Source organism: Lycorma delicatula, chromosome 11 (genome assembly GCF_047948215.1).
Source record: "Lycorma delicatula isolate Av1 chromosome 11, ASM4794821v1, whole genome shotgun sequence".
Classification (NCBI taxonomy): Eukaryota; Metazoa; Arthropoda; class Insecta; order Hemiptera; family Fulgoridae; genus Lycorma; species Lycorma delicatula.
The window spans coordinates 4449877-4472767 of NC_134465.1; the positions used below are offsets into that span (position 1 = coordinate 4449877).

Here is a 22891-nt window from a genome sequence, read left to right on the forward strand (position 1 = left end):
GTTTGGAGTATAATAAGTTTGTTTTATTTACCAATAAATTAATAAAAATTTCTAATTAATTTTTTTGAGAATTTAATTTTGAAAGAATTGAAATAAATAACATTATTAAAATTAAACACAAACTTGAAAAATTCAACTTTATCTTGCACAGGACTGCCCAAGAGTTTTTATCTTATAATTTGTTTTTATATTTATAATTTATCTTATTATCTATATAATGTATTTTTATTTTCTGTTCAGAGTAAAGATTTTTTTTATTTGTAACTTAACCTGCCCTGCCTTAATTTTTGTTAAGTTATTAATTTTATAGTACTTACATTCTAATGACCATTTATGTATTTCATTTAAAAAGTCATTTGGTACCTCATTTTTATTATCTCTTATTTTTCTTATTCTGAAAAATAAAAACCAACAATTTTTATGTTTTGTTGTACATGCAGTGAATTGCTTAGTATAAAAATAATTGTAACTGAAAAAGATTTGCAAATACATTTTTTTTATTGTCATTATAATAAGATAATGTATTGAAATTAAAGATTTAATGGATAATTATTTTTTAAATTTAATTTATGATTACTACAAGATATAGTTAATGTTTTATTCAGATTAATTATTGTTTTATTCAAGATTATATCACAAGTTTATTTGACAATTTACCTGATAGAATTTTTTAAATATATTGACTATAAAAATTTAAAATTACAATTGTAATTTTTTTTAATCTTTCTATAGAATAGAAATACTTTTCTGGCATTTGTTATTTATTCTTATATAGTGGAAAAATGTACAAACAATACATGAAAACAAACCAAAAGAATTTTAAAACATTTTAAAAATCTATATTTTTAAACTTTGATTGGCTCCTACACTATTGCACATTTTGTATTCCACACAAAATTGCCCCCAAAGTATTTTCTGTTACTTGCACTACTACTATGTGTAGGAAGGCAAAAAAAAAAATTGGTTAAAAAATATGCTATTTAAATAAACAACTTTTTTCAAATTTTGGTGCAAACTTTTTAAAAAAATGGTCAGGTAATCAAGCATGCACACATGTACTGAGCTCAGTATAAATTGGGGTTATGTTTACAAAATTTTGAGAAAATTGATCCCAAAAACTATCACTCCCCCTGGAGATATTGATCCCAAAATTTTCCCAAGTATACTGATACACCAGACTGTGTTAAATTTAATTAATACTGGTTTATCCAGTCAAAAGTTATTAAAGCTTCAAATACGCCAACACATGTATATACATTACCTTTTACTTTTTTTTGTTTTTTGGGGTCCCAGGTCATAAAACTTCAAGAAATGCAAAAAACCCATATCCCATTTTTTGACTGAGTTCCATAATTAACTTCTTGCAGCATAGCTCTAGAGCTATGATGTCAGGAAAGTAAAAAAAGCCTTTGTTGAAGTGTGAAGAAAATGCTTTAAAAAAAGATAAAAAATTTGTTTAATATGAAGAAAATTATTAGAAAATAAACTATTAGAATAACAATAAAATTTTGTTTTGAATTATTTCTTTACTTTGAAAAATGTTTTTCTATTTTAATTATGAAGCTTTAAAAAATAACAGAAATTTTTTATTTGTCCATACATTTTTATTTTACACTCATATCTATGTAATTAAGTACAAATTTAAAATGTGTAGAACATTTTATATAATGTTTTTATGTCTAGGAATTAATAAAAAATATGTTAAAAAATATTCAATGAATAAAAAGATAGTTTTTTTTAATTTTTAGGAAAGGGGGAATTTTGGGGAAAATTTGTTTTAAGGTGGTAAGGAAGGTAAGCATGCACACTTGTACTGAGGTCAATATGAAGTGGGGTTATGTTTACAAAATTTTGAGAAAATTTATCCCAAAAAACTGTCTATCCCCCTGGAAATATTGACCCCCAAGATTTTCCCAAAAAATATACTTTATACACGAGACTGAGTGTTAAATTTAATCAAAATCCGTTTAGCCAATCATAAGTTATTAAGTTTCAAACATGAATATATATGTAGTTGTGGAAAGATATTCAATATGCATTTTGTTGTTTTATCATATTTCATTAAACATTTTAAAAATAAAAAACTTAATTACTATAAAAAAACTTCTATAAGTACCTCTCAATGAATGATAATGCAGTTTCTTCAATTGCACTGATGTAAAGTTTTGCAGTTCTTGGTTGTAACATAGGTTGTTGTACCTTAGTTCTAAAGTTGTACCAATTTTCACCATGTCTATACATAAAAAAAATTTAATATAAAAAAATAAAATTAAATAAGATTAAATTTAATCTTATGTTGTGTATGTAGATAAGTGAAAACAATTAGGCAGATGAAAAAAGTATGAAGTTGCTCATTAAATAGAATTTAGTTTGCCGATAGTAGTTCAATTTAAATGATTTTTATTGTAAGAATTGTGTAGTTAGATAATTTATAAATTTACTCTTGTCGTTCAGTAAAATTAAATATGATTTTTAATTAATATTTAATCTTCTTACACACTTTTGAATAATTATTATAATTTTTACTATTTTTTTGTTTCAGAATCAAACCAGTCAAGTAATGACTTGAAAAAAAAAATTGGTTCATAAATACAAAGATTATCTATTAGAGACAATAACATCAGAAAAAAATATTAAGATGTATTATTTAAAAAATTTCATAAATGCTACATCATTCAATATTTAAAGGCTGTTATAACTGGAAATCAAAATTAGATCATTCAAAATATACACTTGTATTCTACAAATATATGTCTACTCATCAGTAAGTTCTGTATTTTTTAAATTTCTTTATCTTAAAATAAAATTATCTAAGCATATTAAGTGCTATAACTTTAATGGTTTTAGGTAACCAATAAGTAATATTTAATGATAGCTGTCAATAATTTTGAGTCGGATATCATTGTGCTCGATATTCAGATCATCCTTTGAATACTAGAAAAGCGTGATTAATGATCAAAAGAAACTTTTTGACAAACAAGCTCAGCAGATAAAATATTTCACAATGCCGATTGAAAATCTTAAGCAATAAAATCAAAGTATTAGAGGCTAGATTCGATGAAAATGATTAATACTCAAGATCCAACATCATTGAGATTCACTGGATGCCTAAAGCAGCCAAAGAAGATATGTAGTAAGTGGTAACATACATCGCTGCTGCTTTGGGCGTGGAAATCATGAGAAATTCAATCGATGTTTGGGGAAGAGGGTCAATTTCAATTCTCCACTTTAGATCATTGCAAAACTTATGAGATGCGAGGGCAAACAATGCATTTTCGATAAGTGAAGAAATGTAACTTTTAACATGAGTGACTTGGGGGTGACAAAGGCAGCAGTTCCAATTTATGTGAACAAGATTTGCTGACCAGGAAGAAGGAAGTTGTAATGGCAGCTCAGCAGGCTAAGACTGAGAAGAAGTATACCTATGTGGATTCAAAATGTAAAAATTCTAATGCTGAAGGAACACTCAGCTCCTGTGAAGATGATAACTACAATGGATGATTTATCTAGCTTTTAAAGCTTCTTGTTATTTTAACTTGGAAACTGATAATAAATAGACCATAATTTAATTTATTTTTATTAGAAGATATTTCTTTTCTACAATCTGAATGGCAGTAAATTTAAATAGTTCATTTTCATTTCCTAATGATTTTTGTGTTGACATTGAATTTGTAATACATTCCAGAATATAAATATTTAAAGAGAAAACTTTTTTCATTTTTGATTTTTATTAATTCATTAAATAAGTTGCCTGATGCTGTAATATTGTCTGAAATATAAGTAAAAGATTGCGAACCTGATAGATTTATTATAAATGGTTACCTTCAGTTTGCTAAAACCAGTGAAAACTATCGATCCAGTGGAATATTAGTTTTTGTGTCTAAACTGTACTCAGCCATGGCAGAGCTATGAATACAGGAAACACAATCAAGGCTAATGTCTACTTATCTCAAACTCTCTCTTTTTCTCTTATTGTTATTTATAGATTACATACCTTTGCACTGACTAGTTGCCTTCCAGAATTAAATAATGTATAGCCGAGAAGTTATAGCAAGGCTCTTGCGAAGGGCAGTAGATGTACGGCTGTAAGTAGAGGAAAAAGCACCTTGGTAGAACGGCTCTGCTATACTATTATGCTCATATAAGAATAATTTACTAGTTGTAAGTGATTTAAAAGTATCTAAAAAGATTTACTTCGGGCTTTAGAATATCAAACTATTATGGCTAGGTTTAGGTTGAACAAAATATTAAGTACTTCAACCTGAGTATCTGGAAATAGTTCAAGCTGTTTAGATCACATGCATTTAAGGATGAAAGGAATAGCTTTAGTTACAAATTTTATATTATTTCTTCAGGATGTAGTGATTCTGACACAATTATTGTACTTTTAAAAATATGACATTCATTTCCTCTAAGTTAAATAATATTGGAAATGTACTAAAGAGAATCGATTATGAGTTGAAGATGAATTTAAGCGTATTTGACTGGAATTGCATTTATAGTCTAGACGATGTAGATATTGCTTTTCAGTTGTTTGTTAATATTCTTAAAAGATTACTAGAAGGGGGTACAAAAATTAATCAATTTGTTAAAATATAAAATATGACAAACAACTTTTGTAGCAGGCAACAATGCAGAAATAAATTGTACAAGACAGTTAAAAAAAAAGATGATATAAGGTTACAGAGTTATTTTAACATTTATAATGGATCTCTAAAAAGGATTATTCAAAGTAGAAAAAGTTATTACTCAAAATAATTTTTAAAAAAATAAAAATTATTAAAAACAACAATGGCAGACAATAATTAAAGTGTATTATGGAAGAGGGCAAATAAATTTAGTGATTTAATGATTCCTCAACTATTATAGAGTAACCAAAGATGATTGAAGAAGAATTCAGTAAATATCAGAAATGATTTAAAGAAAAAATTAAACTCTTCTTTAGTACCAGATGAAAATAGATATATAAAATACTTCCCAAAAACTCATTAATGCAACTGCCTATTTTTCTCCTATATGCGCATGAGAAATAGGTTTGGTTATAAAAGGGATGAAATTAAATAAAGCCCCACGGATCATTGGAATTTTTACATTTTCTATAAACGAAGTTAAGAATATTTAAGTCCAGTTTTGACCTTTTTTTTCAACCAGTTTTGAAAGAGGAAAATTTCCATCGGTCTTAAAATCTGGAGTAATCATTCTTTGTTTAAAAAGGGGAATTCTTTAGATTTAAACAATTAGAGACTGGTATTCTTGCTTTCAGTTTTCTTAAAGATAGTAGAAAAAATAATGAAAAAAAATGTTTAAATTTATTTCAATTAAATCAGATTCTTTTTCAGACTTTTTTTTTAACTAAATCAATTTGGTTTTATAAAAGGCAAATCAACAGATGATCCATTATTTAAATTTTTATCCAGCATACATAAAGGTCTAAATGAGAAACATTCTGATTGTATAATCATAGACGTCATGAAAGCATTTAATGCTGCAGAAGCAGCTTTAAAGGAATAACTTTGGAATGATTTAAAAGTTACTTAACTGAAAGAGTTCTGTGTGCAAATATCATTTGTGGAGTTTCCCACGGGTCTGTCCTTCAAATATTTTAATGTTGCCACATTATAAGTTCATCCCTAAAAAGAATCAACTTCAAAATGTATACCAGCATACATTGTTCTTAATATTATTAAAATTGATAAAAAAGTGTCCTAAGAAGAAGTGGAAATTAATTATAGAATTTCTTTGTAAAAATAAAGAAAAAAATTGTAAAAACATAAGTTGTGTAGAAACACTTTGGTATTGAGTTATAAAAAAAAACAATTTTCACCTTGATTTTTACTGAAATGGTAAAATGAGATTATACTGAAATTCTTGGTTTACAAATTATGGTGGGAGATTGATAATTTTATAGGTTTTATGATCTGAAAATTAAATTGGAGTCGAAGACTGCATTTCAGTAGCTGTAATTTTGAGAAAATTGTTGTAAAACCCAAAAAATTTCCGTAGGAAAACACGTTTTAGTTTGGTCTAAATTTACTTCGATTAATTTTTAATAAACAGATAAAAATTTATTGAGAATTTAATTCTCAAAACATTTGTGACATTAGTAAGTCAACTGAAAATAACGTTTTTAGAAATTAAATTTAACAAAAATTTTATTTTTGCCTTGTACTCTAATAAAAAACCATGCCCATGAGTGATTACTTACACTGCAATTACGCCAGCATTATTACCAAAAAAATCTTTCCTCAATACATGTTTGTAATAATTTAATGAAGGCATTGATGGGCGATGAGGCATCAATTCTTCTGATCTGAACACTTTTTCAATATCATCAGCATTAAATAAAAATACCATATCTGGTCTGCCCATTAATCCTGCTATTTTAACAATATCACCATATTGTTTATTTAATCGTAATGATACCTTATCTACTTCTTCTATCTTGTAATCTCCTGTTAACAGATAAATAAATACTTATGTCATTTGAAGAGAAAAATAAAATATTTTAATTTTGTTCTGTTTAATTGATTAAATCTCTAATTAAAAGATTAAAATATATTCTTTTTTGTTTTCTTGTTGAACTCTAAACCATTTTTTTTTTTAGTTTTCTTGCTGACCTCCATGGCAGGGTGATTATATCTTTGGCTTTCATTTGCAAGATTTTGTGTTTGAATTCTGGTAGGTCAGGCTCGCCATTTTTCATATAAGATTCACTTTCTATTATTAAAAAAAAATAGCTGTAAAGGATAGCTTTAATTGGTATAAACCTGTATTACCTGTGAAAATAGATAAATTAAAGGTAAAAAACACAAAATGATTATCTTGATAAATAATTTCTGTTAGTATTAATAATATTAAAAAAATTTAATTAAATATTATTAAATTATAGTATCTATCTGTTTCTCCAAGGAACAGTATGAAGTACTGAATGGATCTGAAAGATTCTGTTTAAATTTTCATTTCTTCCAAAGTGATACACTAAGTAGGAATTATATGTCACCTCCTTAATTTCATCCTATTTGGTTCTGCTTCTTGATAATATAATTAGTAATATGTAATTAATATATATATGCTTGATTATGAATGAAAATGAATAATTTATTAAATCTTTACTATCTGATTTTTTTGGGGTCTAGAAAGGGAATTATCAGTAGGTTTGATTAGAGTATTGATTGTTATAAACCCTTCCCCTAAGATTTCTTGATTAATTTGAGAAAAAATTGAATTGTTGAAATCATCTGAAAAAAGCTTTATGCACCCTTGCCTCTTTAGTCTTTTTTCACTTGGTTTTTTTTTTTATTAAGATTTTTGATAGGCAAATAATTCTAGGATTATGTCCAAATGTAAAAAAAATCACATTTAATTTTAATTAAATAATTGTTTGATTTAAAAAAAAATAGCACAAAGATGTAGAAAAACATTTTATAAGAAATAACATATGATAATTTAAACATAAGCAATTACTGCACTACAAAGAAAAAATGTAATAAAAATGAGTGTTCAATTTTATTTTGTGCACAAAAATAAAAAGTTTGACTTTCCTAGACTATGCCGATCAAGTCAAACTATACGAGGTGTGATCAAAAAATACAGTGAATGAATTTTTATAGCGGCAACTGCCGACGCTACATCCATATGCTGTAATTTGTTAATGCATATTATGTGATAATTTGTTAATGTGTTACAAGTTGTAACACATTCGAGCTTGCCAGTCAGCTGCCAGAGCCGCTAGAGTGAGGTTGTGTTTATCGTGTCTGTCGCGCAACATGGATTTTGAACAACGCATTAACATTAAGTTTTGTTTTAAGTTGCAAAAGAGTGCCAAAGAAGCTCACAAAATGTTAGAATCGGTGTACGGCGATAATGTGATAACTTTGAAGACTGTGTACAAGTGATATGACCGATTTAAAAACAGAAATGAGTTTGTTGAAGACAAGCAGTGTGCGGGACGTCCAGTAACCTCAAAAACAGTTGAAAATGTGCAAAAAGTGGAAACAATGGTTCATTCAAAAGGCAAATGACTATTCGAGAGCTACCGAAAGACCTTAACATCTCGTATGGATCCGTTCAAAGCATTTTAACTAATGAGTTGCAAATGAGACGAGTGAGTGCAAAATTTGTTCCCAGACTTTTGAGTGATGAACATAAGGAAAATTGTGTGTCAATTTGCACAGAGTTGAAGGGTCATCTTCATGAAGATCCGGACTTCATGGCCAAAATTGTAACTGGAGATGAAATTTGGGTCTATGGCTATGACCCTGAGACCAAAATGCAGAGTTCCCAATGGAAAACCAGTTCATCTCCTCACCCTAAAAAGGCACGTCAGTCAAAATCCAACATCAAGGTCATGCTCATTGTTTTTTTTCGATAGTGAGGGCATAGTGCGATCAGAGTTCGTTCCAAGGGGAACAACTGTAAACTCTGAATTTTATAAGGGTGTACTGCAACGTTTGTGAAACGACGTACGAAGAAAGCGACCAGAAAAATGGACCGATGGCTTCCTTCTTCACCACGACAACGCGCAGTGTCACACCTCGCTTCTCATTCGCGAGTTTTTGGCCGAAAAAAGTGTTCCTGTCTGTCCACATCCGCCATATTCACCGGATTTAGCACCATGCGACTTTTGGCTCTTTCCAAAAATTAAAACTGTGCTTAAAGGAAAACGTTTTGACACCATTGCTGACATTGAGAGGGCCTCGACCGAGCAGCTAAGCCCTTCTGAAAGACGCCTTCCAGAAATGCCTCCAGTCATGGAGTCAACGTTGGGATAAGTGCATTGCTAGCCAAGGACAGTACTTTGAAGGAGATTAAATCGAATTCTATGTAACCTTATTACTTTTTTCAATAAAAAATTATTCACCGTATTTTTTGATCACACCTCGTATCTTGCACAGCTTTGTTCATTGCAAAATTATTCGAGCTTCACTGGAAAGGTTTTACAATTCAAACATTAAAGGTTTGATTTTTAATTAAAAAATAATAATTTGAAAGAGAATTGTTTAAAAATATTGAAAAAATAAAGTATACATTTTATGAAAGTAATGAAAAAAATCACTTTTCATTTTGAGTTCAGTATGTAATATTGGTGCCAAAGCTAGTTTAATTTTAACAGCCCTCTAAGTGATATATATAAAAAAAAAAAATTTAATAATAAAAAGAGTTAAGAGGCAGGAAGCAAAAAACAAACACATAATTTTTAGGGGGTAAAAAAATTAAAAAAAAAAATTCAAAATATATTGTAGGTTATGCTTAAAAAATTTGCTTAAGTAAAGTTTTCTCACAATCTAACACCCCTATCAATAAATGCTAAAATAATTAGAAAAGTTTTTTTTTAATTTTCTGCATTTTGGATCTGGGGTTTATAATTTTTAAAAATTATAGACATTTCTTAATAGCTCTGTGTAACTTTCAAAAAATTTTTGAAAAATATTTAAACTAAAGGAGTAATAGAACATAAAGCATTCATAAATTTTTATTATTTATATACGCATTGTAAATAACAAACTTGCTTTTATGAAATTTTTTCTAAACTACCTCTGAAGAAAATCAAAATTGGTTTTTTCGTGGTATCTCCCATTCCCTTGAATTTTGAAAAAAATTAATATGATTAATGCCCCATATAGTGTATAGAAATATTTGAGCCAGATTTGAAGAAAATCAATTAGTCAGTTCTGAGATACAAGGCCAGAAGTAGTGTGACATTTCTATACATATGTTTTTTATTTAATCTAGATGAATTAGTTGTACCGTAAAAGGAAAAGATGTGCAAAAAACCCAAATCTCCCATTTTTAACTTGATCACCATACTTTTCCCTTTAATTAATATAGCTGTAATAGCAATGGCCACTGGGAAAGTAAAATAGTGAGTATATTATTGACAATAGTGAGTATATAATTTGACAATAGGTTGACTGAAAGTTGATAAAGCTTAACCTATAATTGAGAGCACCTTAACAAATTTAAAAAAAATTAAATAGTTTATCACTTTTAGTTGTATCGTCGCCAAAGATGTAGTTAATAACATGATAAATGATACTTACCTATATATGGTATAAATCTCCAAGTATTTCCAAAAAATGGTAATGGTTTCGGTCCAGGTACTTCAGAATAGGGTTTTATTTTTTCTTTTATATATTCTTGTGTTTTATATTCCTCAGTTGTGTTATTGTTGTTATCATGTAATACTTCTCCAATTGGTGGTAATGACGATTTAAATTTTTTATTACATTTTTCCCAATAGTTTTTATTATTAATAATATATTTCAGTAGTTTAGTCTTCATTATTTCACTAAAACAGAAAATAAAAATTTGTTGTAATTAAAAAATATGTTGGAATATTAGAAGAAATAGTAATTATTTTAACATAGAATGTTGCAAAAAAAGTCTCTTAATTCTGTGCACTTTTGTTTAGATGATGCAGTCTATTTCTATATTTGATTTGCATATTATAAAAATTATTGGTCTTGGTCTTATAACAGAAAAAAAGTATTATTTTTTTTGCATTTTATATTTCCAAGAATGAAAGGATCGTATTGGTTAGTTGTAAATTATTATTAATGTGATTTATAAATTAGTTTAACATTCTTACTTGTATGATATTCTTTATGTCTCGGGTAAGATGATAAACTACGGAATTTTTCTTGATAGTTTGATTTCCCTTTTTGTCAATTGTTATCCTTAATCATTTCTTCTCAATATTGATTCTGCAGGTGCAGAACTGATCTTGCCAGTTTTTCCAAGTTAAGGATGCCAGGATCTAGATACATTTCCTTCAGTGTATGGTATTTTTTATGGCTATGACACATATAAAACGTCAGAAATAAAGGGGCGCTACATTGAATTACTTTCATTGTGAAACTAGTCCAGTTAGTGAACAGGGTGAAGGTGTTAATTATCAGGTGAATATCACTTGAATTTTGTCACCTTACCATATTGATATGCAGTAAAATATTCAGCTTAGTTAAAAGGCAAATGGGAATCACTTTACTCATCTTTACTTGTGAGGATAGATCGGGAATAAGCTTTGCTGTTTGCAGGAGTAATCTGTGTCTTTATTTCATGCTGTGTACAACTGGTCGGTTGTGGTATTGTAACGGGTTTCTTCCAGAAAGAAGAAAGAGAGAGTAAAGAAAGAAGAATCTAGAAGGAACCAAATGGGATTCTTTCTAGAAAAGGATTTATGGAAAATTGTCAGGCAATAAAAATTACTACTCTTGAACAATTGAACAATTAAAAGGGCAGTCGGCTATTTGTTCTGCACCCAGAAGTTATAAATTGGACTAGCAGACAGTCACTAGTTTTGCTAGTTTGAGTTCAATGCAGCATATGATAATTGGATAAAGTAAATGTTTGGTAACAACTACTGAAGATTGCATCACAAGTATTCCATTTTGGACAGTAATTGAAAAAAATAAGCTGTTTGGAGAGTAATTTGTAAGTAGGAATGAAAGTGATGATAGTATTCCATTCATTCATAAAGTGTAGGGTAGTTCTTTTGAAAACAATAAAAGTAAATAATACTTGCAGAAAGTGAATTGTATGAACTTTGGATTTTTCTATTGTTATCTAATTATTAATGCAATATTAGTCATAAGGATTTTAGTAAATTAGAGTGTATTTTGATATTTATAATTTAATTATTAAATTAATTTTGTTTTTTTTTTAATTTGAATTACTATTTTGTATGTTATATATAATTATTATTATCTATTTTATTTTAAAAAACAACTTAACCACCAAACACAGTAAAAGAAAAACCTACAAAAACTAAATTCCAGTAGTCGACTTTTGCAGGATCCTGCCTCATCAATCAGTACAAAGGTAAATATTTTTTTTAGGTTTTTCTCTTGCTGTGTTTAATGTTTAAGTTCTTGTTTTTTGAGTTTAATTGGCACAGTGGTCAGTATGTTGACTTATTTGAATTTTCAGTAAATTTTATTTTATTTTTTATATATTTGTAGAGAAATAAATTGTTTTTATAAGATATTTTTATATTTGTTAGTCTTTCGATATCATTTTGAATTGGGAACATACGACAATATCTAATATACACAGTAATATTCTTATTTTTTAAGGATTGATCCAGCATTTTCATAACAAAGAAGGATACAAACCAGGCTAGCAGAACCTGGTCTGCCCTTATTCTAATAAAATATCTTAAATCTTTTATAAAATTTTACTTTTAGAAATACTTGATTTAGAATCTAAAACTTTTTTTTCTTGTTTAGCCTCCAGGAATCATCATCAGGTATTACTTCAAAGAATGAATAAAAATTATATGTATGAGTGTAAGTGAAGTGTAGTCTTGTACAGTCTGAGGTCGATCATTTTTTAGATGTGTGGTCAATTGAAACCCAACCACAAAAAAGAACACTGGTATAAATGATCTAGTATTCAAATCCATATAAAAGTAACTGCCTTTACTAGGATTTGAACATTGGAACTCTTGATTTCAAAATCAGCTGATTTGCAAAGACGTGTTCACTATTGATGACCAACCCGGTGGGTTAGAATCTAAAACTGAGAAACTAAATTTTAACAGTAACCTGTATAATATAACATGTTGAACTATTCAAATATATATAAATTCTGATTTTTGTTATACCGAAATCAGTTGTTATGCATACATATGATTAAGTTCATTCTGTATAAAAAAATTTAATTTCTTATTAAAATTAATTAATTTTTTTGAAGAGGGATTGTATCCTTTATACGAGGGTTATTTTTTTCAAGGTCCGATCGGTCACGAAATTAAAACCACAGTGAAAATAAAAATTTTTTTATTTGTAACAAGTACTTACATAGTTACGCTATTTCTCTACATAGTCGCCACTCCATTTTAGACATTTGTCGTAGCGTGTTACCAACTTTCCAATACCCTCATAGAACAGAGCCGCCTGTGTTTTCAGCCATGTTTCTACGCCGGTCTGCAGCTCGATGTCTGTGCCAAAATGTTGTCCTCCTAGCCAGCATTTCATGTGAGCAAAGAGGTGAAAATTGGTTGGAGGCAAGTCCGGGCTGTATGATGGGTGATCAAACACTTTCCAATGAAAATGCTGCAAGAGCTTCTTTGTTGCAGCTGCAGTGTGCGGCCGAATATTGTCATGGAGAAAGACAATGCCTGATGACAATATTCCTCTCCGCTTATTCTGAATTGCCCTTCGTAGACGAAGAGTCACGCAGTATGAGGCTGCAGTGATGGTCGTGCCACGTTCCATGAATTCCAACCAAGAGAACTCCACTCCGGTCCCTGAACACAGTAGCCATACACTTTCTGTTGGAGAAGGTTTGCTTGAAGGTCTTTGGTTTACTGGGAGAATGAGAATGCATCCGCTGTTTGGATTGTTCTTTTGTTTCTTCAGTTTTGAAATGGACCCATATCTCGTCCCCTGTGACAGTTTTGTTCAAAAAATCTTCTTCATTGTGGTAGTGCTGGAGAAAAGTTAGGGAGGCGTCCATTCTCATTGTTTTGTGATGGTCAGACAGCATCTTGGGAACCCATCTCGCACACAGTTTGCAGTACTGAAGTCTCTCACTCACAATGTTGGCTGAAATTTCAAGGTCAGCTCTCTGCTGACCTTGAAATTTCAGGAAACTAATCACTCAATACAGAAATTGTGAACTGACGATTTTCTCGAATTGTCTCATCCACTCGCTCAACGAGATCATCGGTTGACACTCGCTTCCTTCACTGACCGCCTGCATCATGAACATCTGTACGTCCTGCTTTAAAGTTCCTGACCATTGTCGCACTTTGGTGTCACTCATTGAAGTTTCACCGTATACATACTTATTCGTCGATGAATTTCAGCTGCATTACATCCCTCAGCCTGAAGAAATCGAATTAGCGCACGCAGTTCACACTTGGCGGGAGATGCTATTGTTGTAGACATGTTTACGTGCTAGCTGCGCGTTCAGAACTAAACGAAGTGATGCGGCGTGATTGAAGACCATACTAGAGACGCTATGCAACACATATGCGCAAAGGTTCATCCAATTTTTGAGCGGATTTTAATTTCGCGACCAATCGGACTTTGAAAAAATAGTCCTCGTATGTTTATTAGCTCCTAACTAAATTTGATTAAAAAATTAAAAATTCTTTTATGTAGAATTACCTGATTTTCACTGCTGATGTTTCCTTTTTTTAATTATGGTTCAAACACTGTAATTTTATTACACATTAATGTTTCATAAAATAAAAATATAAAATTAAAAATATTAATATAATTGGCGCAAATGCTGCATAAAGAGCTGATCCTTGTTTACAACAGCAACAGATCATTAATGATGATATAAATAATAAATATAAAATATAATATATAATTTTGTCCATTCTTTTTCGTTTTAATTAAAATTGTACATTTTTTACTATTATTTTTGTGTTCTACATTGTCAGTTTTTAATAAATGTTTTTAATCCTTATTTACCTGGTTAATATTTATAATTTGTATGTTAATGAAATTCTCGTACATCTAAAATTAAAAAAAAATATTGCATTGATCATTTTGTAATTGCTATTTACGATCTTTGTTTGTTGAAGTATTTGCTTAAAAGTGAGCATTTTCTAGGTTGATTGATTTTTTTTTTTTTTTTTTTTGTTAAGTGAAGCAAGTGACTTGAAGATGAAGGGGCGAAGGACAGCCCTCTGTGGAGCCGTCGTGCGTCTGCACTTGTCTGGATGGGCAATGGTGATGAAGCATGGGGACTCTAGACCCCTGGACCCTAAAGGCACCTCCTGGGCCTGCGCAATGCTTAAACTGCCGGACCCGGAGGAGGCGAAACAGTGAAATATGAGTTTTAGTCGGTAGGGTGCGGGATACAAGGCTCTTAATAACATCTAGCCGAACCCGTGCGAGTCTGACACGGGAGTGTAAAAATGGCATTTCTTAGATTCATCTATAACAAAAACATGATTTTCTGTGGCATTATAAATAGAAGTCATGTTCTGTTGGAGAAAACTGTGGTTTCCTGTAATTTTATTAAGAAGGTAGCGTGATTTTTTAGTGGTTTTTCATTTACAAAATTGGGTAATTTGTTCCCTGATAACAGATTTAATAGATAATGTTATTATTTTTCTTTTAACATTGGTGGGTGGGTGATATAATTTAAATTATACGCTATGTTTATTTGATAAATGTTTTGCCTGGTGGGTTTTTTTATTGAAGTATATGCCAGTATATTAACCTCTCTTGATAAAAAATATTTTTTTTTAATTTACTTACTCAGAATGTACTTCACCAAAAGAAAAAGGTATCAAAACATAAAAAATTAAGCTGTTTTACTGAAATATTTTAATAACATGCTCAGAATGTGTTTTAGAATAAACATTTACTGAAAACAAAATTTGAAACAACTTTACTTAGTAGTTTTTTTTTTTTTAATTTTACATGGGGAATAGAGTTTCCTTTGTCCTTTATTTAAACAAAACTGCTTTTTATGGTTGCTTTTAAAATTGAGTCTAATTTAGTTAGTTGTTACCAAAAAATTTAAACTGATATATTTAAAACAATTTTTTTTAAACTACAATTCTAAACTGATGTTTTAAACAATTCTCATATAAAATTTTGATTAAGCTAGGTTAAGATGTAATATCCAGACTTCTGGATCAAAACTGTCTGTGGAACAAAAAAGAATGTAGTTTAGCATCAGATATGTATACCGAAGTATAATTTGATAATTCCTTTTATCGCTGTAGTTCATTTGTATGCAAATTAATCATCCCAAAGACTGGTTTTATTTATCAGTACTGCAATCAGTCAGGTGCTACAGAAAGCCTAGGGGTGGCACTGAATATTGAGTTGTCTTTGTCTTTGGATTACGTAGTCATTTCCTTTATCTCACAGAAATAGATCTTACTAACAACTGCTTTATTAGTCAGGTAAAAAAGAATATTTCAAAATTAATTTCCTCCATCACATCTGAACAAATGATTTATAATTTTTTTAATATGAATAATTTTACTACAAAAACGTATGCATAAGACTGTGGAATATGAAATTTTGTGTAAAAGAATCCCATCATGTCTGATTAGTTTTTGAACCCAGGTCTTCTGGATGAATGATTAAGATGCTACCACTCCGCCATGTTGGTCATTAGTTAGCCAGTAATAATGACATATTTGGATATAATAGAATTTTTTGTAGGCTTACTGTATCAGAGAAAAAAGTTTTTTTTTGGTTTTAATCCATTTGTATTTTAAATTATTTATAATATTAACTTCAATTAACTTATTAGTTAGGAAACTGATTTTTACTGTCACTGATGAGGAGTTACTGGAGTTCTAGGATATTGCAGGGCCTTGATTCAAAATCAGTTTTGTTAATTTTTATTAGATTTGAATTCTATTATTTGTATGTTGCTGTAGTTTAGTTGTTAGGTTTGAACAGTTCTAAATTAATTTGATAGTCTGAGACAGTAAAAGAGCTGTTAAGAACTGTAGTCTCGCTTGCAGTCTGTTGCAAGATAATAATTTAACTTAAAAAATGTAAATATCAAGTTACAGTTGTGTTGTTATTTTTCTTAGAATATGTTATTTGCATATTTTGAATTTCATAATAAAAGATGTGGCAATTAAAATATAATAAAATCCTGAAAAACAAAATCCTTTGAATTAATAATAAGTAAATTTTTTATTACAGTGGTTAAGACAGGAAATTTATGTACCTTAAATAATTGCATAACCTCTGAATTAACATAAATATAATTGACTGAACAAATTGAGGTCTTTTATCTTAATCAACATTTTGTCTTTCTCTCAGTGGCCACATGTTAGATAATTGATCCTTTATATTTTATTCTGTGTTAAAGCCTAATCTCTGAGACTGTTCTCCTATTACTGAACAGTATGGAAGTGTTTCTCAGAACTTTATTAGATATTTATATTGGTTTTCATTGAATATTTTATCTTTTGCCCCTCGAACATCTTATTTAGCAAAAAATTTGAAAAAAGGACTATAAGAATTGATGACTCATCAGTCATCAATCCGTGTAGTTGGTGATGTCCAGTGGTTGTCCTTGAAAGTAATATGTATGTATTACTATTGCAGTAAGATTATTTTTGTTCTGCTTTAATCTTCTACAATCAGCAACGTAGACACTTAACTGCTTTTGTTATTTGATATACTCTAATTAATAATTAGGTCATTTTCACGATATTGAATTTATTTGTAGAGCTCAATTTGTTAAATTCACTCGTGCAAAATGAGTGAACTCTACTTTTAATAGAACTATGGGTATTTAATTTTTAAAAAAAATTCTGTGTGATCAGTTCAACTGATAAAACTTTTTGTAAAAATAAATAATTTTTTAATAGCAACTTAACAAATTGTAATATCTTTGTTAAAATAGTGTTTAAATTATAGATTTCTTTATCTTCTAGTAAAACAAATTTCTTTAAAAAATTGTTTTGTATTTATTTTACAATTTCTTTCTTTTTTTTAAAATAATTAAATTGTTATGAGCAACTTATTATTTTTATTGTCTTAATGCAAAAATTATTAGACGTTCTCTATAAGAAATTACTTCACTATTTTGTGGACTATGTTTATGATTTTTGTTGTAACTCTTAAAGGAGATTTAACAAATTTGGTAATTTTTAATCGATTTTTAAAAAAGAAGAGGTTTCAAATTTTTATGGCTTTTTTCTATATCTGTTCACAACATTATTAGTCAATCCTGAAAGCGGCATAGTCATTCCCAATAAATCTTTCTCCATTCCAGGCTTATTAGAAAAGTGAATTGTATCACATTGCTTTCTTCAGCAAGCTAGATATATAACTGTTTTACATCAGCCCAATAAAATATAAATAATATTCATTTCTGCTAGTGATGTATTTTTGTTCATCGCAGGATCTGGACTTTTAGTGAACATCATGCTCTAAAAAAAAATAACTGAAAATAGTATATTTTTTGTATTATGTGTCACAACTACATATAAGAAAGATTTGAACAGAATGTGTAAAGCAACTAATCAATGCTTCACTTTATGTGGTAAAGGATTCATCATTATATACCTGTTTGCTATTGGTAGTAGATATTTTGTTGAAAATTCTAATATTCCCAATTTTTTCCACTTATTTGTTTCAAAATGTGGGCTTCACACATAATTACATGGTAAACGTGTACCGTAGAAGAACAGCGTGCTGCGATAAATTTTTTATTTTCTGAAGCTGTAAAACGGGCCGAAATTCACTCGGTTGTTAAAACGGTATGGTGTATTACCATGTAAATTTTTATAATTGGATTGGATAAAATCGGCCAGAACAAGTGTAACCGATTTTTATTGCTGGCCGAAGACCAGTAGAAGTTTCGACTGACGCTTTGCAAAATCGTTTTAATGATCTTATTCGCATGAACAGGTGCTAAAAAAGTGGAACAGTGCTGAAATTTGTTGTGCAAGAATCTGACTGTATTCAGTTATCTGTGATCGGCTGAGTTACCGAAAAACGTGTTCCAGGTAGGTAAATAAGTTCATTTTTTAAAGTTTTTAAACAGGTACCTAATATAAATTATAAAATAAAATAAATCAGAAATATAAGATGGGATGGGCAAAAATAAAAAGGTCGTTGAAGCAAATCCTTTTATTTGTTGGCTCGGATTTATGTGCGAGACGAAATAACATAAAATATGACGTTCATTCATTTTAGACTGACGTACTTTTAATTGTATAATGAATACACAGATAGCGCTCGCTACGTCATGTGCCTGCATACGAAACTTGTAGCACAGTAAAATTTTTATTAAATAAACTAATATCTCATTTTTACCCGATTACTTCGTTTTAAGAGTTGAAGAAATAACATAATATTTAGTTTTTTTTTATTTTAATTTCATAAGGGTGAACGATGTTAAACGTAAATTTCTATTATTAATGGAACGTAATTTAATCGGTCGATAAAAATATTGACACGAAAAATGAAGCTGTAAAATACGACATGCCTTCAATTTAATCTTTTACTGCTCATTTATTCAGGGGATGTTTTGGGTAAGTATAGGCCTATACGCATACTAAAATTTCAAGTACTAATAAAAAAAAATATTCCTGTAGGTTCAGTTCTCTGGAGTTTGAAGCTAATATAGCTCTGTATACTCGTGAACTTAGAGGATATCTGGAATATTTACGCTTTTATTTAACGTTTTTCTGTTAATATTTTTCGTAATATTGCGTAAAATAAATTAAATATAAAAATAATTTTGTTATATATTATTATGCTATAATAATCTAATGATTAAACTGATGCCAAATAAATATACACATTTTAAAATAAGCCAATCCTACAAGTTAAATGATTTTGTAAATTTTTATTTATAAGTTTTACGTTATTTGGAATATACTTACTACGGAACTGCTAGAGCGACTTGCTCAATTAATTAAATAATCATAGAAATTTATAAATTGATTCGTTAACTTTAATAAACAACATAAACAGCTCGAATTGAGAACATATCTTTAAGTCGATTAAAAATTGAAAGAATATTTGAAATTAAAAAGTTTCAAATTTTTACATGATTTTTGTCCAATGATTAACACTGAATTGAAAAAATAAAATAAACATATTTACAAATGTGATAAGACATTTGTGAAATCTATTATTACATAGACCATCATCCGGCCTAAAACGGATATAGCTTATTTTATTCATCATATATATGTTTGCCGCTATTTTATTATCTATTATTTGATTTTATCAACGAATACAGCTAGATGGGATATCGAGGTTTTTTCAAATCTTTACGATTGAAATACTTTATATAAACCAAAAAAACCTGTGTATGACGTATAAGTGCGTACGTATGTGTGTGGTACTGTTTTTGGAAATCTCAGGATTGACCCGACCGATTTTCTTCAAATTTGGCTTAAACATTTTTGCTTCCTTGTACGAAATAAAGTGTGATCGCGAAAAATTTCGGTTTTCAGATTTCAATGTAAATATCCATTTTGACCATCCCCCTGAATCCATTTTGACTAGTTTCGACGTGACGTCGGTACGTACGTACGTATATGTACATAGCATAATTCAAAAACGATTGGCCGTAGGATGTTGAAATTTTGGATTTAGGATTGTAATATCTAGTTTTGCACCTCCCGTTTTGATTGCAATCAACTGAACCAAAAGTGTCAAAAAAGCCCAAAATCAAAAGAAAAATGGATTTTTCACTTTTTCTTAATTGCATGAATAAGCCCTCATTGAGAGCTTTTGAACGCTATATCATAAGCGGTACTTATTTTCATTGGTTCCAGAGTTATAGCCAAATAAAATTTTAATTAATGAAATATAGGGATCTTATAAGTAGAAGGCACGACGGTTCGAATCTTCTGTTTTTTTTTTTTTGTTTTTGTTTAATTTAAATATATTGATTTATTAATAATTATTAACCTCTCATTGTAAAAAAAGTTTTATAATAATTCAATAATAAAAAAATGAAAAATTATCAATCGTTTTTAATGAAATAAAATTTTATGAACTTTTCATTTAAAAAAAAATGTGTAAATGCAATTTAATAGGCTTGTAAGGAAGTTATGTGTTGTCCACATCAAATTTCGTAAAATTATATTTGTATTTTGGGGTTAATAAAGGTAAACATTGGGGCAGCTAAGAAACTATTTGCTATTTTTAGCAGCTAAGAAACTGCTAAAAATGTTCAGGATTTTGAAGCTTTTCGTTGTAAAAGTTTTTGTTGTTATTAGTACACTAAATTCATGAACATTATTTAGTTCCAGTTGGGAAAAATATTTAACAAAATCATGTGTAATCAAACATAAACCATGTAGTATTTTCGCGGCGGGCCATAGGCCTGCCGTTTTTCTAGTGTTCCTTGCATAAACGTTTTGCTTTAGTTATTCACTATTTTTAAATAATACTTCTTAAAATTTCTTGTTTTTTTGTTAGGGATCATTTCTGTATAAATAATTTTTTTCTAAATTTTCCCCATGGATTAGGGAACTTCTAAAATAAAAAAAATATTTTCATTCGAAATTTGGGAATATTGATGCTTATAAAAAAAATCTAAAGTAAAATAGATTTAAAAATTAAGTACGTTTTGTTTAAAATAGAATTTAAAAACTTTCCTAAGAGTATTTATTTAGTTATTAAAATATTTTATTTTTAAAAGAAACTCTCAGTTAAGGTTTTAAATCATTTTAATTAGATAAAACCGATTAATTTGTATTCTTGATTAACTCGTTTTCGAATTCGAATTTAAAACATTAATCGGTTAACATTTTCAGTATCTACTTTATTAATCGAATATGTACATATATAACAGTCGTATAATTTTATATTTTACAAATTTCATTTATTTATTTTCTGTACATAATACATGATTCATTATTATTTAGTTTCAATGTGGACTAATTTAAAAAAAAAATTATATTGTAGTAATTTAGCTCTGTTCAAGAATTTTTGTTTTTAACATTTTTTTAATCTTAACACGATCGCCAATAAATAAATAATATGGTTTTTTTGTATATATATATATCTTGTCAATTGTAAGTAGATAAAAAATCATTGCATTGATAAAAAATCTGATGTGAACACCATATGACTTCCTTGTACGCCTATTAAATTACATATACATATTTTAATAAGTCAATATATTTAAATTAAAAAAAAGGACATTAGGTTTGATTCAGACCGATGTGCCTTCCCCTAAGATCCAAATATTTCAATAATTAAAATTTTATTTGGTTATATAACTCTGGAAACAATGAAAGTAAGTACCAGTTACGATGTATCATTGAAAAGCTCTCGATGAGGGTTTATTACTACACTTAAGAAAAGTCCAAAATCCAAATTTTTGGGGCTTTTTTGGACACCTTTGGTCCAGTCGATTGCAATCAAAAGGTGCACAACTAGATGTTACAACAGTCCGAAATCCAAAATTTCAACATCCTACGGCTAATCGTTTTTAAGTTATGCGAGATACATACGTACGTACAGACGTCATACCAAATCTAGTCAAAATGGATTCAGACATGGTCAAAATGGATATTTCCGTTGAAATTTGAAAATGGAAATTTTTCTCGATCAGAATACTTTCTTTACTTCGTACAAGACAGTAAGAAAGGAACTATCAAAGCATTTACTTGTATGGATCGCAGAAAAATTTGTATTAAAGCTGATCGGAACATCGTTATTTGAAAACAATTACAGTTTACCAGACGTTAATGAAAATTATTTGAGTTTGTATTTATGTAAAAGTTAATACAAAGTTGCAAAAAAATTCACGATTTTTTTTTTATTATGTAATTTATATTATTTAAAATGTCATCGGTACAGTATACGGTGATTGTTTTTAGAAAAATATTTTATTTTAAATAAATTGATTGAAGTTTTTTAAACGGGTCAATAATTTATTAAAAAATGGTAAAGAAAGGTTTTTCTCATAAACCGAACTACTATGATGATTTTCCGACGAAAAACCAAATTGTATTTGTGTGGTTTCATCATGACAATTTAATTTTATATTTTTAAAATTTGTTCGGACTGTTTCTGGGAGTATCACTTGTTAGAAGTGATAGTTTTAATACCTAATATTTTTCGAAGTGTGTTGATTATTAAATAATATTTAATTTGTAATTGCCTTATGTATCAACTATTTTAACTTACGTATATTAAAATGTTTAATTTATTCATTAATATAATTCATTCAATAAAAATAATGAAAATTGAAAAAAAAAATTAAACAAAAGTAACATCTAAAATAAGAGTATGTTATTTATAAAAAGAAAAATAAATAAACTTATTATTAATCACAATTCACGTCTATTTTAATTTTGAAAACTTTTCATAATAAAAAAATGTTAAACAAAACATAAGTCACAATATATTTTCACTAAATTAAACATTGGCACTGGCTGTAGGCTTTAACTTTTCTAGCTAATATAAGAGTA

General features: G+C 28.7%; 1 protein-coding gene and 1 long non-coding RNA gene across 4 annotated transcripts in view; one reads left to right on the forward strand and one right to left on the reverse strand.

Annotated features, from left to right (window-relative positions):
• Nucleotides 1-17377, forward strand: part of LOC142332036 (uncharacterized) — a 38651-nt gene extending 21274 nt beyond the window's left edge. The window contains exons 2-3 of the long non-coding RNA XR_012758126.1: nt 2543-2764; nt 14603-17377. This is a non-coding gene — a long non-coding RNA (uncharacterized LOC142332036). The remainder of the gene's footprint in view (nt 1-2542; nt 2765-14602) is intronic.
• The window catches only part of LOC142332035 (putative cytochrome P450 49a1), a 58658-nt gene that overhangs the window by 19859 nt on the left and 15908 nt on the right, over nt 1-22891 (reverse strand). For 2 of the 3 annotated variants that reach the window (XR_012758125.1, XM_075378128.1), the window contains exons 1-5: nt 14115-14504; nt 10041-10288; nt 6206-6452; nt 2117-2233; nt 318-394 (exon numbers count right to left, since the gene is read on the reverse strand). Coding sequence is in view for 2 of the 3 variants with exons in the window: in XM_075378128.1 (XP_075234243.1) it covers nt 318-394; nt 2117-2233; nt 6206-6452; nt 10041-10281 (682 nt within the window). In the remaining variant the exon portion in view is untranslated. Of the gene's footprint in view, nt 1-317; nt 395-2116; nt 2234-6205; nt 6453-10040; nt 10289-14114; nt 14505-22891 lie in introns of those variants that run through there. The other variant, XM_075378129.1, reaches the window with a different exon arrangement.